The following is an 18,277-nucleotide window of genomic DNA, read 5'->3' as shown; positions in this document are numbered from 1 at the left end:
CTCACTCTTATTTCTTTTTTTATTTATTGAGGCATAACTTACATATTGTAAAGCAGTCTAATTATAAGTGTACACGCTCGATGAGTTTTTACATATGTATGTATCCATATGTAAAATATGTATATGTATATCCATATGTTTCAAGATATCACCAGTGCTCTCCAACAGAAATATAGTAGAAGTCACATAAGCAATTTCCAATTTCCAAGTAGTCACATTAAGCAAGCAAAAAGGAATAAGTGACATCAGTTCTAATAATATATTTAACCCAGTATGTGCAAAGTATCATTTAAACATGTAATCAATATTAAAAAATTTAATGAGATATTTTACTTTTTTGTTGTTTTTCTAAGACTTTGAAATTTCCTGTGTATTTCATACTTTCAGTACATCTCAGTACAGATTTAGCCACATTTAAAGTGCTCAATAGCCACACATGGTGACGGGCTACTGTATTGGGTGGCAGAGATATGAAACGCTTCCAGCACCCAAAAATCTATTTCATTCTCTATTCTGGTCAGAACCCCTACAGGTCCCTTACCCCCCACTCAGAGACTCTGTTCCCTAGACTGTCAGACAGCTAAGAATAGAAGTTCTTTCAAAGGACCTCTTATCTGAATCTCATCCTCACTCTTTGGTTTTCTACCCTCCCACACACCTTGTATCTTTTCTTTCTCTCTCCCCTCTCATCTCACTCTTAACTTCTTAACTTAGAGTCTCCTCTTAGAGCACAAAGCACAAGATGGGAAGTCAGACTGGGTTTAAACCTGGCTCTACTGCTGTCTAGCACATGGGAACCCCTCAGAGCCTCTGTTTCCTCGCCTGCTAACTGGGACTGGTAAAACAGTGTCCATCTCCTAGGGTTGTCAGAATTGGGGGCCAGATGTAGGTACTAAGTGTTCCCAGAGAAACTTTCATCACCAAACTGAGCTGGCCCTTGATCTTCTCTTTTGCTGCTAGTTTCTTGTCTCTTCCCTCTTGTACATATCTCATTAGCTTAGTCTCCCATGCTTTTTTCTTGCCTCCCTTGCGTTTGTTGAGATTTGTCATCCGAGAAATGGAACTGGCTCATAGCTACCCTACCAAGGGAGCATTTGATGTACAATTCTTCGCCTATGATATGTGCTTAATAATGGGATTACTTTCTCCTCCTTGGCCTCCTCTGTGCTGGTCTGTCATTCCTGGGTGCCCTTTTTCTCCTGACCTCTAACTCTGTCATTCCTCCCCGCTCTTCTTTTGGGCACATCCCCTATTTCCCCTCCTGTGTCTCTCCCCTTTCCCCACCCCCTACATTTCTCTCTAGCCTTCTTCTAGTCCCAGTCCCCTCAACACCTCTTGCTCCCAGCACTCCAGGCCAGGCTGTTCTGAAGGCAGTTACCAAGCTCTTTCCCCACCCTTAAGCTTTCTGAAGTCTGAGCTGGCCCTCCTGCCCCTTAGCCGATGGGCACAGCACTTCAGAGGTCAATGTTGTGGCTGTTTTGTTCTGAAGGGCTCTTTCAGCTGCTGTTCCCCTGGTGCAGCCAGCAATCATAACAGACCCACAGGATACCTTCCCAAGAAAACAAGTCTTTGTTTTCAGCCCTTTGCACTGGCCCAGCCCACCCATTTTGGAGCAGGAAGCGTGGCCCTGTCCCTTGAGGCAACCCAGAGCTAACTAGCAGTCCAGGGCAACAGAAGCAAATGAGGGCAAGCACCAAGAGTCTGGACACAGTTACTGTTTATTTTCCCCACATTAAAGGAGGGCTCTGCAATGAGGACTCCCTTTGGCCCTGTTCTAACTTAAACTCAGAGAAGCTTTCTGGCCTCCTTTTCCTGCCACTCCCCTCTCTATGGCAGAAGCACCTCTCCCTCTATCTGTGGTCCTGTTGCGGCTGTCAGCTGTGGCACCCCACCCACTCCTGCCCCATGTAACCAATTTATCTGACTCTTAGCAACCCCATGGACTGCAGCCCACCAGGCTCCTCCGTCCATGGGATTTTCCAGGCAAGAGTACTGGAGTGGGGTGCCATTATAAGGACACTAATCCCATTAGTGAGGTCTCCATCCTCATGAAGCCCTTCATCCTCCTGAAGGGCTCCATCCTCATAACCTAATTACCTCTCAAAAGGCCCCTTTCTCCGGATACCACCATACTGAGGGTAAGGGCTTCAGAGTAAGAATTTTGTGGGGACACATTCAATCCACAGCACTGGCTGAGTATCCTTAGATGAGTACTTTAGTTGTTGTTCTTTCTTTTTTTTTCTTTCTTTTGGCCTCAAACAACCACCATTTCATTATTTCCTATGATTCTGTGGGTCAGGAGTTCAGCCAGGACACACTGAGCACAGCTGGTCTTCATGTGATGTACAGTGAGTCTGGACCATCTCAGATGGCTTTTTCACTCATGGGTCTAATGGCTCAGCTGACACGGGTGGGATGAATTGCCCAGAGTCCTATATTTGCTGCCTCAGTTCTCCCTGTTGTCTGGGTTCCTTGCTTCTCCTCCATGTAGTCTTGCTCAGAGCCTCTCCCTCTGCACATGGCCTCTGCATGTAGTCTCCCTTTGGGTTTTTCATAATGTGGTGCTGGAGGAAGAAAGGCAAGCGAGGGGGAGGCCCGGACAGCTACCAGGGCTCATGGGGCCTGGGCATCCCAGATAGCACCTCCGCCTCATTCTACTTCAGTCCTATTTCTTTGAACCTGGGGTGCCCCATCTCTGAAAGAAGGTGACAGTAATAGTGCCCGCATCCCCAGGTCATCATGAGGTTCTCTCCTGGCCCTCATCATGCACTGGGCCCTTTCTGGGTACCTGTATTTTAGGTTCATATGCTCACTCAGTCCTCCCAATCACTGGTGTATTGGAGCCAACTTGCACGGGCTTGTGAGAGTGGATGGTTACATTTTCAGGAAATTTTCCAATAGTCCTTAAACCCTAGGTACCTTGAAATTGGCCTGGTGGGAGTATTTACACCAGAGAAATTGGAAACCTACATATTGGGGCCCTTTTTTGGGGGCGGGGGTTGTTTTCCACTATGTGTGTTTGTTTTCAAGCCCACTTACAGATGAGTAAACTGAGGCTCAGAGAAGTTTAATTATTGCCCTAAGTCAACCAATTTAGTAGGCAGCATATTTGACCCTGGAGCCCCAAATTGCATGCCCTTAACCACTGTGCTGTCCTACTTCTGTAGATGAGAAAAATGTGTATGAAAGAAATTCATAAACAGGTAAGGTCTCATAAATATTCATTATTAATTTTGATGCAGAAAAAAATCGTCTTTCCGTGTCTGTCTAGTGTTTATGTCTTTGTACATTTATGCTGCTAACAACTGTCTACTTAGGTCTCTGTCCCCTTCCTCTTCATCCCTGTAATCCTTCACATCACCCTTCCTAGGTGTGTTTCTCCAGAGTGCTCTTTCTCTGTTCCTTCCTTTGGCTTCTCGGCATCCCACTTGCCTTCACTTCTGACTCCCTTCCAGAGTCAGCTCTCTCTTGTTTCCTAGCTTCCCAGTTCATGTGTGGTCCTTCCCTCCCTCCTCCAAGCAGTAAGAAAGTCAGAACTGAATCTGCCTTCTCCATCTCGACTGTTACTGCCCCCTTTATCAGAATCCCAGCAGCAAACTCTCCACGCCCAAGTTCTGCAGCAATTGCTACTGTTCCCCCTTCACGGGTGACAGGGAGGCCAGACGGCTCATAATCTGATCGCTTTCCTTGTTCTCTGACACCCTGGAGAAACCACACATTCCATTTGGTGGTCGTCAGAAATAACACGCTTAAGCAACCTGGAATTATAAAACTGCTTAATTAGAGAGAGATGGTTTCACTGGGATATGCCCAGTTCTCCCTGGTGGTTCTATCTCCTTCTCCAAGTGCCTCCCCCTACCCCGCCAGCAGCTAATTGCTACCTTTAGCGCTCTCTCTCCGTTTATTTTATTTTCTGTGACATCAGGGCTTGCTTATAAAGAAAAATACTCTCTTCCATGTTCCAATTCTGTTTCTCCATCAGCAAACTCTAGACATTGACCTGAGTAATAAGGGTGGAAATCTTGTGCTTCCAAAGTGTCTAGCTCTTAAGTAAGCACCTACTTTGTGCTGCGTGCTGGTGATATGACCAGGAGCCAAATTATCTTCATGCTGATGGGGCTTACAGTCCAGAGGAAGAGAGAGATAATTTTTTAAATATTGTGAGAGGTGATCTAAAAGAGTGATTTAAAGGGTGTAACAAGAGCACCTAATTAAGTAGTTGGGGAAGAGTCCTCATAGTAGGTGACAGCTAGCTGAGACACAGAAGATATTCAAGTGTTAGCTCGGCAAAGAGTATGGGACCAGACATCCATCTGCAGAGAAGGAGCTTGGCCTTCATAGCAAAGCACCTGAAAGAAGGGCCCAAAAGCTGTTCCCTGAGTCTGCCCTGAAATCTGGGGATATGTTGGGAGCCCCCAGACTTGACTTATCTAGCTTCTGATGTGTAGATCAGGGGTCAGTAAACCACAAACTACATTGAAATATGCCCCGACACCTGTTTTGGTAGGTAAAATTTTACAGCCTTGCCTATTTGTCTGTCTGTTGTCAGTAGCTGAGGGGTATAGTGGTGACAGAGGCTGTGTGACCTCAAAGCCAAAGTAGTCACTATCTGGCCCGTGGCAGAAGAGAAAGGTCGCTGACCTTTGTTCTGGATTCACTCATTAGGCCAGTGGGAAGTGTGGGGTCTGGGCCAGGGGACCAGCTCTCAGCCAGTGGGGCCTGAGAACTGGGGGATCCAAAGACAATGACAAGGGAACAGAAATGGCAAGGTAGCTGGCAGTAGCATCTGAGTCCAGGCTGTGTGGCTCCTGAGGCTGCACTCTTCCCACCAAGCCGGACTGGTGGTACAAGGTCAGCCTGAGAGGGGACAGGAGGGTCTGTCCCCCAGAGCCAGTCAGATGAGCAGGCAGGGCTTCCCAGAGACACAGGGACATAGGACCTTTCATGAGGTGGTCATATCCTCACCCACCATGGGGCCAGGTGGACAGAACAGGAGGCTTCCCAGCAAGATAGCCAAAGACTGACCACCTTTTCCATCACCCCTGGGCTTCTGCAACACCTTTCTTCCCTCATAGTCCCCACGTTACTGCACCGTCCTTCTTCCACTTATCCATTGAAAGAGAGCTTCTCAAACTTAAACGTGCACACCCATCACCTGGGAACCTTGTTAAATTACTGATGGTTCTGGGCTTCAGCAGGTCTGGAGTGAGGTTCTGATTCTGCAAGGTCAGACATGGGAGTGAACGGATGACTGGATGCCCGTCCTTGGTCCTTAGCAGATGTGGGTACATCCACTTCAAGGGGTCCCCTTGCGAGTGACCTGTACCCAGGCCATCAAGACAGAATATAGCAACATGGATATAAAGTCTCTATCCATAGCCTTTTACATCATCCATGTGTGGATACACAACATGTTTTTATAACCTTTTTCTCCCTCTAATTTAAACACATCATATGTTCAGTACTGAAAAAATTGGAAAAGACAGAAAACCACAACGAAAATGAGTAGTTTCTGCATTCTGTGGCTTTTCCACTTGGAACTATAATATGAGCATTTCCCTGAATCAATAGATATCTTTTGCCAGGATTATTTCTTTTTCAATTTTTTATTTTGGAATAATTTTCAACTCAGAGCAAAGTTGCAAAAATAGCGCAGAGTTCCCATGTATCCGTTGCCTAGCTTCCCCTAATGTTACATTTAATATAATCATAGTTCAGTTAGCAAAGCCAAGAAATTAAGATCAATTCCCTTACTAGTAGTTAAACTGCAGACCTTGTCACATTTTGCTCATTGTTCCACAGATGTCTTTTTCCTGATCTAAGGACCAAATCTAAGATTCCACATTGCATTAGTCATGTCTCCCTAGTCTTGGCTTAGATGGTAAAGAATCTGCCTGCAATGCAGGAGACCCAGATTCAGTCCCTGAGTCAGTAAGATGCCCTGGAGAAGGGAATGGCTACTCACTCTTGAAGAATTCCTTGGACAGAGGAGCCTGGCAGGCTACGGTCCATGGGGTTGCAAAGAGTTGGACATGACTGAGCAACTTTCACTTACCTTCTTCTCCAATCTAACAATTCCTTGGTCTTTTCTTGGTCTTTCGTGAATGTCATGCTTTTGAAGAATGCTGGATAGTTATTTTGCAGAATGTTCCTCAGTTTGGGTTTGTCTCTTGTTTTCTCCTGATTCAATCGAGGTTCTAAGTTTTTGACCAGAATACACAGGAGTGATACTGTGTTCTTCTCAGTGCATTGTATCAGGGGTTTAGGCTTCAGTGATTTATTACTGGGGATGTTAACCTTAATTAACCTTGGTTAAGGCAATATGTCCATGGGATCGCTGAGAGTCAGACACGACTGAGTGACTTCATTTCCACTTTTCGCTTTCATGCATTGGAAAAGGAAATGGCAACCCAGTCCAGTGTTCTTGCCTGGAGAATCCCAGGGATGGGGGAGCCTGGTGGGCTGCCATCAATGGGGTTGCACAGAGTCAGACACGACTGAAGCAACTTAACAGCAACAGCAAGGCAATATGTGCTGGATTTCTTCACTGCGAAGTTGCTCGTTTTCAGGATGGTGTTTGGCTGGCTGTATGGCTTTGCATTATTGATCTGTATCATAAACAGACCCTCTTTGTACACATTTACTTTGTCACCTGTTTTTTTTTTTTTTTTGCTCTGTTACAATGAATGCTGCAGTAGCCATTCCTACTGACATATCTATTAACCCAAATCCCTGATTTATTAGGATAAATTCCTAGAAGTAGAATTGGTAGAACAAAAATTTTTCACTTTTTAAAAAACATTTATTTATGTATTTATTTATTTGGCTGCACGGGGTCTTAGTTGGGATCCTTGGTCTTCATTGTGGCCTGAGGAATCTTTAGTTGAGAACTCTTAGTTGCGACATGTGGGATCTACTAATAGTTCCCTGACCAGGTATCAGACCAGGGCCCCCTGCATTGGGAATGCAGGGTCTTAGCCACTGGACCACCAGGGAAGTCCCTGTTCATATTTTTAAGGCTGTGCATGCCTGGGGCAGGGCTGTTTGTTTCTGTTTGTTTCTTTCAGTCAGCTTTATTGAGGTGTAGAACATTGTATATCTGTACAACAAAACACATAGATTTGAAGCACACATTTCAGTGAGTTTTAGCAAATGTACACACACGAATAACCACCACCCCATCACTGTACACAATATAAAATTTTATATAGACAATCTGAAATTTCTTTCATTCTCCCAAGTTCCCTGATGCCCGATTACAGTCCGTCCTCCCCCATCTCGCCCCAGGCAACCACTGATCTTGTTTCCATCTTTGCAGTTTACCATGGCCTATTCTAGATCTTCATGTAACTCACAATGTCACAATATGTACTCTTTTGTGTCTGTCTCCTTTGATTGGCTAGAATGTGTGAGACTCATCCAGGCTGTTGTGTATCACAAACATTTGTTCCTTTTTTATTGCTGAGTAATACCCTATTGAATAAATATACCATAATTTGTTTATCCATTCTTCCATGAATGGACGTTTGGGCTGTTTCCAGTTTGGGGATGTTATGAATAAAGCTGCCATGAACGTTTACCTGTGAATGGACATATATTTTCCTTTCCCTTGGGTACACACCTGGGAGTGGAGTGCTGGGTCCTAAAGAGGTTTCTGTTTAACTTCATTGAACACGGCAGGGTAGGTTATTTTCATGTCCATTTTATAGCGCAGGCCCCAGAAAGCTGAGGGACTTGAATAAAAGCTGGGAGAGGAAGAGAAGGAGAACCCTAGATACTTTTCCTGTTATTTCCTTTAATCTTCAGAGCCACCCAGAAGGTAGCAGGTGCAATTCCCATTCTGTAGGTGATGACAGTGAGGCTCGTGGACATGTAGCAAGTTGAGGTTCTGAGTCCCCCCAGCCTGAGACCCCAGCCCTGAGTCCATGTTCTTTCCCCACATATGATCCTGCCTCCTTGGAGACAGTAGGCAGTGGAGCTGGGCCATCTTTTCCTCTCCTCTTCTCTGCCTATCCTTCTCTGCATCCTGTGGTCCATCCTGCCCCTGCCACTGAGGGCAGTTGCCCACGAAGCTGGGGCCAGCCCCCTAGAGATGAGCGTGATCTGTGTGCAGGGCCCGTGACTATTGCCCCATGATCGGCTTGGAGCCCTCAAAGCCACAGCAGGCACCAGGGAGTGACCCCCACTCCAACCTTCTACCAAAGGTGTCCAGTTTCTGCCTCCCTGAAAGGTGATCCTCAGAGCGTTGATCTCCTGGGCTGGTGGGCAGCGGGTGAGGGCAGCGGGCAGGGGCCTTGTCTCCCCGGCCACATCGCAGGCCCATTAGGAGCAGGCCTGAGTGCTTTCCAGAACTGATTAATGGGCTGGCTGTGACCTGGAATGTCATTACTCCCTGGGCTGGAGGGCCCCTCAGCTGGGTCCTTTGGGTCTTTACTGCTGATAATAATTGATGCTTTCTGTGTGGTTGCAGGGAAAGTTCTATCTGGTCATCGAGGAGGTGAGCCAGCTGTTCCGATCCCTCGTCCCCATCCAGCTGTGGTATAAATACATCATGGGTGATGATTCCTCCAACAGCTACTTCCTGGGAGGGGTCCTGATCGTCCTCTACAGCCTGTGCAAGGTGAGGTGGCCTGGGGGCTAGAGGGCTGGCCTAAGGACGACCCATTCACCAGCTGAACCTGGCAGGTGGGTGGGGGGGGGCAAGTGAGGAACCTGGATAAACACCCTTATCTCTTTCTGTTTAACTGAAAAGCAAAATTCACACAATACAAAATTATTTTATCATTTTATAGTGAACAGTTCAGTGGCATTTAGAGTCTAGTTCCAGAACATTTCACAAAGAAATGTCCACAAAGAAAGGTGGCTCAGTAGAAAAGAACCTTCCTGCCAGTGCAGGAGACACAGGTTCGATCCCTGGCTTGGGAAGGTCCCCTGGAGAAGGAAATGGCAATCTTCTCCAGTATTCTTGTCTGGGAAATCCCTTGGACAGAGGAACCTGGTGGATCACAGTCCATGAAGTCACGAAGAGCTGAGCATGACTTAGCAACTAAACAACAGCAGCAGCAACTTGGGAAGCATCACTCCTCATTCTTCCATCAGCCACTGGCCACCACAGGTCTTCTTTCTGAAGACTCTCTGGGTTTACCTTTTCTGGGCGTTTTCATGTAAATGGAATCATACACTCTGTGATCTTTAGTGTCTGGCTTCTTTCACTTAGGCTCATTTCTGAGGTTCCTCCACATTATACCATATGTCAGTATTTTCCTGCATTTATGGGTACAGCCATCCTAATTTCTTGCCCATAATACTCACTATATGCCATCCTTTCTCATTGTCTTCTTCATAACAACCCTTCCAGATACATTCCATTATCATGTCAATATTATGGGAAGTGTACTGAGGTCCAGAGAGAAGTAACTTGTCCAGCGTCACTCAGCTGGAGATCACAGAACAAGCATCAAACCCAGGCAGGCTGCCTCCAGAGTCTGGAGATCTCAACCCACCAACAGCACAGCCATGGAATTTGTTTTCTGTTCCTCTTAAATTGCACACCCTCAACTCTGCAAATCAGTATAGAGCACTCCTCTTTTCATCATTAGTGCAGAGTCAGATTCCCCACTCCTGACAATAAACACATCCTCCTCTTTATTTTTCCGTATCTATTTCTGGCTTTAGAGAATCCTGGAAGAATCATGTGTTCCCTTTCTTTAAAGCAGGACTAGCCAGGCAGTCCATGTAGAGTCAACCACTGGGGCTTGTCTTGCCTGCCAATTCTGATCTGCTGGCTGTGGCTGACAGGAGTGCTAGATGGAGAAGGATGATCACAGCCTGGCTCAGAAGAAGAGTGATCGATTAGCAATGCCTGCCCTGGGCTTATGGCGGGGGAAGAGGCAGTAGGCATGCCATATATTCGCCATCCTGGCCCCACTGGCAGAGGAGACTGCTGATGGGTAGCAAGACAAAAGCCAAGTAAAACTGTTGGGAATGGGGAATTTTAAATGGGAGGATGTACCCTGCAGATGTTCAAAGATGAGGCCCATGATGAGAAAGATCCTGAACCATCCTTGGATAGTTTGTAGCCATCCACTCACTCTCCTTTCAGTCCTTCGACATCTGTGGCCGCGTGGGCGGAGTCAGGAAGGCCCTGAAGCTTCTCTGCACCTCTCAGGTGAGTTGGCTTCTGATGGGCCTCACCGAGCTCATAGGAACCAGGAGCTGGGAACAGACCACACTGTGCTTCCGAGGGTGCCTATCCAGCAAGGGGCCACAGCTGTGTTTGTGTCGTTCTCCCTCCCTTCTGTCAAGCAGAATTATGGAGTCCGGGCCACGGGGCAGCAGTGCACAGAAGCTGGTGACATCTGTGCCATCTGCCAGGCTGAGTTCCGGGAGCCTCTGGTCCTCATGTGCCAGGTGAGCAGGGCCGGGCGGGACCGCTGGAGATGGGCGCCACGGGACCACAGGGCCCTGCCCCATGCAGGAGTCCCAGGTGCCTGTCCCCTGCCAAGCCTCGGGGCGCTGGGCTGGGTTTCTGGCAAAAGTGTGGTGAAGCCTGGAGTCTGTCAGACCCAAGTATAAAACTCAGTTCTGCCTTTCCCAGCTGGCTACCCTGGGGCAGATTACTTCACCACTCCAAGCCTTGGTTTCATCAGTAAAATGTAGAAAATGCACATTTTGGTATGGTACAGTGTCAGAATGTTCTGCACGTGAATCTTAGCGGGTGTGTGGACCCCAAGTGGCTCAGTCCATCTCCCCAAACCTTGGTTGTTTTCATTTATAAAACAGATATCATAATAGTGCCTACTTCATTTAATCATAAGAGCTATTCTTATCAAATGAAATCATCCCTGGGAAGAGCTAAATTTGAAATATTCAGCCCTAAAACTTTATACTATTACAGTTATTAGTATCATTATAATTATTACTACCACTTGTTTTCATTATTAGTTGTGGGTCACCAACTCATAGTTCTGGTCAGTTACTTTTAGCTGCCTAAACTTAGCCCTTCTCCTCCTCCCCCAACCCTTCCCCCTCCCCCGAACCCTTCTCCCTCCTCCCCCCAACCCTTCCCCCTCCCCCACACCTTCCTGACATGGGGGTGGACTAAGATGTCAATTCAGCATATGTGTATGAGTCAAAGCATCCTATCAGATACCGGGCAGGGGAGGCAGGGGGCACACAGACCCTGTCCCCTTCTCTAGAAGCACACAGTCACCCTGGGGAAACAGACACATACATAAATAACTATGAAACAAGGCAGGCAGTGATAAGTGCTGTGTAAGAGAGATTCATGCAGCGTCCCAGGGGACCGGGCCAGAACGCGATGAGTTGGAGGTTGAGAAGGCTTTGGGGGAGGCATAGCCTGCAGACTGGAAGGAATGGGAGAGCAGACGGCTCTCCCCCTGTCCCCTTGCCCCCACCACCCAGGGGTAGGAGTACAAGAGGTGGGGGCCTTTTATGGCACCAACAAAATTTTTTTGTTTTTGCTGTTTGAGGATGTTTAAGAGGTTCATTTTTAATTTTTAATTGTATTTATTTTTAAAATTGAGAATAAATTTGTGTGACTCAAACATTCAAAAAGGAGATGAAGAAGTCATGATGATTAAATGCAATGTGGGACCTGATACAGAGAGAGGACAGGAGAGAAAAACCAGTGTCGTAAAATCCGAAGAGAGGCTAGAGTTTAGTCCATGGTCATGCCTCTGTGTGGGGTTCTTTCTTGGCTTTGACAAATCGACTATGGTGATGCAAGAGGATGGTACTGGGGAGACTGAAACTGGGGGAGGGGTGTCCAGGAACTTTCCATACTACCTTTGCAGACTTCCCTGGTAGCTCAGCTACCACCTGCAACGCAGGAGACCCTGTTTTGAAAGACCCCCTGGATAACGGATAAGCTACCCACTCCAGTATTTTGGGGCTTCCCTGGTGGCTCAGTCAGTAAAGAATTGCAATGCAGGAGACGTGGGTTTGATCCCTGGGTTGGGAAGATCCCCTGAAGGAAGGCATTGCAACCCACTCCATTATTCATGCCTAGAGAATCCCCAAACAGAGGCACCTGCTGTGCTGCAGTCCATGGGGTCACAAAGAGTTGGACACGACTGAGCGACTAAGCACAGAACAGTACAAGATTATTTCAAAGTAAAAAGTTCATTAAAAAGATATTCTAAAGATACAAAAAGGGAAGTGATGACAGGGCTCCTTCACTTATCCCTAGCTCCCTAGGCCCCTAAATACCCACACAGGCAACCATTGTTGCCAGTTCCCTTTATATCTTTCCAGAGATGCTCTGAAAAGTTTAAATACACAACACACACCATGAACATATCATTTCCAAAAAGACCTAACTCATGGCCCATTCTGCATCATTTCTTTTTGATTTGAAACTCTGCCTGAAGAGATTGCTCCTTATTTGCATAACATCCCATTTTATGGATTGACCATCTTTGTTCAACCATCCTCCCATTGACAGGCCTTTAGTGGTTCATAGTCTTTTGTTACCACAAGTATGGTTGTCAGGAGGGATCAGGGATAGGGAGATCTGTAGCACCTACCTGGACTCATTGTGTTGATTAAATGAGTTAATTCAGGTGCTGCGTCTAGAACTACACATGGTCAGGGTTCCATAAACACTAGCTCTCACTGGCACGTATTCCGTTTCACACGTGTGCAAGCTCTTAGTAGGATACACTCCTAGTAGTGGAATTCCTGGGTCAGAGGGTATGCAGTCTGACAGATACTGCTCAGTCGCCTTCCGTAAAGGAGTGCATCTGTTTGCGCTCCCAGTGAGGAGTGTGACGTGCCCTCTTGCTTCGCCCCCCTCACCAACACACCACATTATCAAGCCTTTCCTGAGCCTCGCCAATCTGACAGGTGACAAACGCTCTCTTGGTGCAGTTTTCACTTGCATTTGTCTAATTCTGAGAGCAGATGAGCATCTTCTCATATGCCTCAGAGCCATCTGTATTTCCTTCTCGGTAGCAGTGATTATTTGAACATGATGTCAAGGTGAAAGTTTTTCTTCTTCCTTGATGGCAGTCTCTCCAAGCCTTAGTCTGTGTGTCTCTCTCCCATTCTTCTCCTGGTACCAGTATGTGTCCCCATCCCTGGATTAGAATTGGTGGGAGGGGTTGGACAAGACACCGCCATCCCAGAGGTAGGAGCAGTGGCCACACCCAGTGCTGCTGAAGCCCACATACCTGGCCAGGCCCAGTACACGCCTCAGTCTTGCTCTGCTCCTGTGAGCTGGGCTTAGAAGGACAAGGACAAAGATGCCTTCCACAGGGAAAAGGGCCTCAGTAATTCCTAAATGCACCGAATGAATGAGCAAATGGATGAATGAGTCACGTGTTACATCCTCATTAAAGGCTTCCCTGATTCTGTCTCCCCAGACTAGTCAGCAACCCTAGCTATGCAGCCTCCAGATCATATATTTTTCCTTAAGAGCATCTATCCCAGTTGTCAGCTAGATGGCTAATTGGGCGACTGGTTAGGTCAGGTCTGTCTCCTCTTTGCCAGATTGTAAGCCACTTGGGAGTGGTGACCATGTTGTCTTAGTAGTGTAACCACAGTACTGACTCAGTAAACAATGGCTGGATAGAAGGAATGGGATGGTTGGAGAGATGGATGGATGGGTGGATCAGACAGATAAGATGGATAGAGCACCTCCTGAGGGCAGGATCTCTCCCAAGTCCACACTCCAGGATACATAGCCAGGGAAGGGTTAACCATCCAGCCCCGCCTGTGATCCCCCACCAACCACAAACTGACCTGATGCTACACATCCCAGCCTGGAAGGACCCCTCTGCCCCCTCCCTCTGTAGACACGCCTTTGTTTCTCTAGATGTGGGAGGCAGTCCTAGGTCATGAACTCCTCCAGCCCTGCCCCTGGGGTCCTATGTGCTTTGAATCTCTTAATTTGGCACTGGATTCTGTCCTGTCTGATTCTCTGAGAAGGAGACCATGAGCTCCTGGAGGCCAGGGACCAGGTCTTCATCATGCTGGTATCTCTAGAATCTTCCACCTAACCTGCATGGGAAGGCATTCATTTGTCAGAGTGCAGGCCGGGGCCGGGCAGTGGGGTTACAGCAGCAGCAGTCACTGCCCTGTGGAGCTGCTGGGCCTGCTGACCCCTGGATCCTGCACTTCAGACCTTGGTGAGAATCTGGGCACAGCCTTCAAGACTCTGCATGGCCTCCTCACCTCCTCCCCGCCACTACCCTACACCCTGTAGCCACTTAGAGCATCTCGAGATTCTCAAACACTTTCCCATCTCAGGAGGTTTGCACAGCTGTTCCCTTCAGCCTGGAATGCTCTAGCCCCACCCCTTCTCTTCCCCCAGTTAACCCCTAAACATCCTTCAGACTTCAACACAAGCATCACCCCGCCTCCAGGAACGTCCCTTGACTATGCAGAGCAGAAATCGTCTGTCTTGTTCACTGCTGGGTCTCAGCTCCTAGGACCGAGGCGGGCATGGGGTGGATGCTGGGGGAGGCGACCCCAGTGGTCCTAATTGCTGTCCCCCGCAGCACGTGTTCTGTGAGGAGTGCCTCTGCCTCTGGCTGGACCGTGAGCGCACCTGCCCGCTCTGCCGCTCGGTTGCCGTGGATACCCTGCGCTGCTGGAAGGATGGGGCCACTTCGGCACACTTCCAGGTGTACTAGGGCTGAAGACTGTGGCCCCGGGGCTCGCAGGCACACCAGGGAGATGATGGAGTGTCAACGGTGTCAGGACCACCTCTGAGAGCTTCCTTGAAAACAGCCCTCGGGCCCCGACTGCCCTCCCTCCTGCCTCTCTCCATCCAGCCACCTGTCCCCCACCCCACCCCCGCCCTCACCTTCCTCTCTTGTTTGCCTCCACATGGGGACGCCTTCTCACTCACACTTGGTCTCCACCGAGGTCAGTCTCCCTCCTCCCTCCGAGTCAAAGAACTGATAATGGACCAGATTCTACCTGTTGGTGATCATAACCCGTGGTGACCTGACACCTGATGCTGCAAACCGGAGAGAGGCCTTTCAATGCCGCCTCCCCACCAGGGCCCCAGGTCTGCAGATGAGAATCACTGTGAAGTATTTTTCAAATGCAAATGCTGGGCCCCACCTTATACCTACGGGAACTTCGTGTATCAGAACCCTCAGAGTGAGCCAGGCAGGGTCTCGAACTTTCGGCCCAGATGACCTCCTATAACACTCACACCGCCCCAAGGTGGAGGTACTGTTGTCTCCTCTGTGTCACAGATGAAGAAACTGAGCTCAGAGCTCCATGTGGAAACATTCCCAGGTCACCCGGCGAGCAGTGATGGACCAAGCTTGCAGCCCTGGCCTGTCTGGCTTTGGAGCCTGCCTCTTACCCACACACTGATGTGCTGCTCAGACACTGCGGGCATGAGGCCCCTCAGTCATGTTTTTTTTTTTTTTTCAACACACAGGAGGTGATTCTGACGTCATCGGTGACTCAAGTATGTAGTGTGTTTCATTTGGACTGGGTTGAGGATGCTAATAGTGAATGCCAGCTCTGAAAATCTAGTCGTGACTGGGTTCACAGGAAATTTTGGTCCTTAAAGTTGCTGTTTAGCTGGATTCCTGCCAGGATGCTCAGTTGTGATTGGGTATCTTCCAAGTGGCACAGTGGTAAATAACCCATCTGCCAATGTAGGAGACATGGGTTCGATCCCTGAGTTGGGAAGATCCCCTGGAGGAGGAAATGGCAACCCCCTCCAGTATTCTTGCCTGGGAAATCCGATGGACGGAGGAGCCTGAAGGGCTACAGTCCACAGGGTCGCAGAGTCAGACGCGGCTGATCGAGCACAGCACATGGCACATCAAGAAAGGCCGGTTCCAGAGACCTCCCCGGAGGCAGTGGCTAAGACTCTGTGTCCCCAGTGTGGGGGCCTGGGTTTGATCTCTGCTCAGGGCACTGAGATCCCACATGCCATGGGACGTGACCTGAAAATGAAAAAATAGAAAGGCCGCCCCTGGTCCAGATGCGGGTGTTACTGGGTGTCCCCTCCCGTATTTATTTCTCTTCTCCTTTTGTCCTGTCCCTCATTTAAATCTCAGGCTTGTCAACAGCTCCTGTGGCCATTGCCTTCTCCTCTAGTAGCCTTCAGAGCAAAAGGCAAGATCCTTGTTACGGATTTTTTTTCCACAAGCCAGTATGCTGGCAGAGAGCACAGCAGCGATCCATGTTTCCTGGAATGTCTCTACCAGAGCTCCTAATCTCTGTAACACAAGCTCTCCACCCACGAGACCCTCTCTGCTCTGAAATCTGGGAGGAGAAGGCACAAGTGGCCCCTTGGAAGCCACTGGAATCTTGCCTGGCCTACCCACCCTCCCAGCGCTATTCTCTCACTGTCAACCTCAGTACCACAGGTCAGTGCCAACAGCATTAGAGAGCATTCTGGGTGGCTACTGAGCAGATTAGCAAGAAAGCCCCGAGAGAAATGGTGGGAGCCTTACTGCCACCTCACCCTCAGCCAGGATTCTCATGCCCATCCCATCCCCAAGAGATTCAGGGCATTCACCCCTTTTGTGCTATCAAGTCAGGACCTTTCCTTTGCCTGACATTCCTGGCTCTTTGCTGGTACCCAGCAAGACATCCCTTCCAGGGCAGCGTGGCATCTTTCAGGCTCTGTTACTATGGCAATGGCCGTGATGTTAACAATCCCACTTGCCTGGATAATCAAGTCGGAAGGGGAAGGGGGGCCAGGGGGATTTGGCTGCTCTGCCCCCTTCCCCCTCTCCCCCGCCCCCCACCCGGCCACCTTGAGGAAGAACTGAAGGGACACAACAGGAGCTTCTACAGCTGATTTTTATCACAAGGATCATCCTGCCTGCAGATGCCATCAAAGAAGCATGAGAAAATGCCACTGAAGAAGACTTACTAATGTGCCAGCGTGTGATGGAGCAGACAGAGCAGTCTGCTGGGAGTCAGGCCTGGAATTTTGATTTCAGACTCCACATGGCTTTGGGAAGTCACTTTACCTCCCCGTAGCCATCTCCAGGGTGACAAAGCCTAGTGCATTATCTGCGGGAACCAGGGAAACCAGCAATGTAGATTACAGATGAATACCCCCAACCATTTTGTCAATTACACTCATGCCACCAAAAAAAAATATTGAACGTTCTGCAAATAATGAGCCATGTCTCAGACACTATAAAGACTGTCACATGCGGGGGACATTTGGGGAGGGGGGGCAGGTGGGATGATTTAGTTTCGATTTTATTTATGTATCCCACCCTGAAGTCACGTTCTGGAGGTTTCCTTTTGGGGTGGGAGGATTTAACTTCTGCTCAAGGCAGAGAAACAGTGGCCAGGGGCAGAGGTTTCCAGACATCAAGCTGCATATTTTCCCTAACATGAGAAAAGCAGCCAAGAGTCACCATTGGAAAGAAGAACAATGCCACTGTCTTTTATCCACCTCGGCTCTGCAAACTCATTTGTTAGAGGCAGGGTTAATTGAGTGTCAGGTGGGAGAGTCCTGCTCTTAATATTTTATGATTCACTGGCTGAAGTTCCACGGAGTCCTTGGAAATGGCTCTCCTAATGTAAAAGATCTTGAGCGTAATAAATACGAGATGAAAAAGAAAAAAAAAAAAAAAAAGCTTTGGACCTGGATGTCATAGGTTCATTATCTCCCTAAGGGGAGCATGTGAGAGGCATGGGAAGACTTCCAAGCTGCCAAGACCTGGGGTTGGAAATAGAAAATGTAAAGTGAGTCCTGGAATCTTAGTATGTTTGCTCTGGGCCAAACAGAGCCGCCTTTGGTGTATTTAACGTCCCCTTAAGTTGCAGTCTGCCAATAAATATGATGTGTTGATAAAAGTTACATCTGGGTTTTGAGTCTCCATTTTCCTCTTGAAGCCAGGTGGACCTGTTTTAGGACAACTTTGAAGAGATGTTTTGTGCACGGGGTGGTTCTCTGATGGCAGTTTTTCCCCAGAATGGATCCCATTGAGTTGCACATGATTTATTAAGGAAGTGCTCCCAGGAGAAACCAGTAAGGGAATGGGTGAAACGAAATGGGAGAGGGAGGAGATGCAGCCCAATAAGAGGGCGACTTTCAGAGAAGTCCCAGCTCAGCTTGGTCCCACGGGCAGCTCTGGAGCATGAGCTGCATCTCAGAATTGGTCCAACCCTGAGGTTTCTGTGCTCCCAGCCATGGGCTCATTCGGGAGGTGGGAGGGACTCTCAAGCACTCCACTCAGGAGGCCCCAAGCCTCTGAAAGTGTCAGGTGCCACAGAACACACTAAGATGCAAGACGGCACTGAGAACTGGTAAGAG

General features: G+C 48.3%; 1 protein-coding gene across 2 annotated transcripts in view; it reads left to right on the top strand.

Moving 5' to 3' along the window:
• The window catches only part of RNFT2 (ring finger protein, transmembrane 2), a 62,804-nt gene extending 44,987 nt beyond the window's left edge, over nt 1-17,817 (top strand). For both annotated transcript variants that reach the window (XM_010828552.1, XM_010828553.1), the window contains exons 8-11: nt 8,471-8,620; nt 10,103-10,168; nt 10,309-10,410; nt 14,523-17,817. In XM_010828552.1, coding sequence (XP_010826854.1) covers nt 8,471-8,620; nt 10,103-10,168; nt 10,309-10,410; nt 14,523-14,657 — 453 coding nt within the window. In that variant the 3' untranslated portion in view covers nt 14,658-17,817. The remainder of the gene's footprint in view (nt 1-8,470; nt 8,621-10,102; nt 10,169-10,308; nt 10,411-14,522) is intronic.
• Nucleotides 17,818-18,277: the final 460 nt, after the last annotated feature.

This window comes from Bison bison, unplaced genomic scaffold, assembly GCF_000754665.1.
Source record: "Bison bison bison isolate TAMUID 2011002044 unplaced genomic scaffold, Bison_UMD1.0 scf7180017864495, whole genome shotgun sequence".
Lineage (NCBI taxonomy): Eukaryota > Metazoa > Chordata > Mammalia > Artiodactyla > Bovidae > Bison > Bison bison.
Note: the sequence above shows the minus strand (reverse complement) of the source record. Positions and strands in the feature narration are given on the sequence as shown.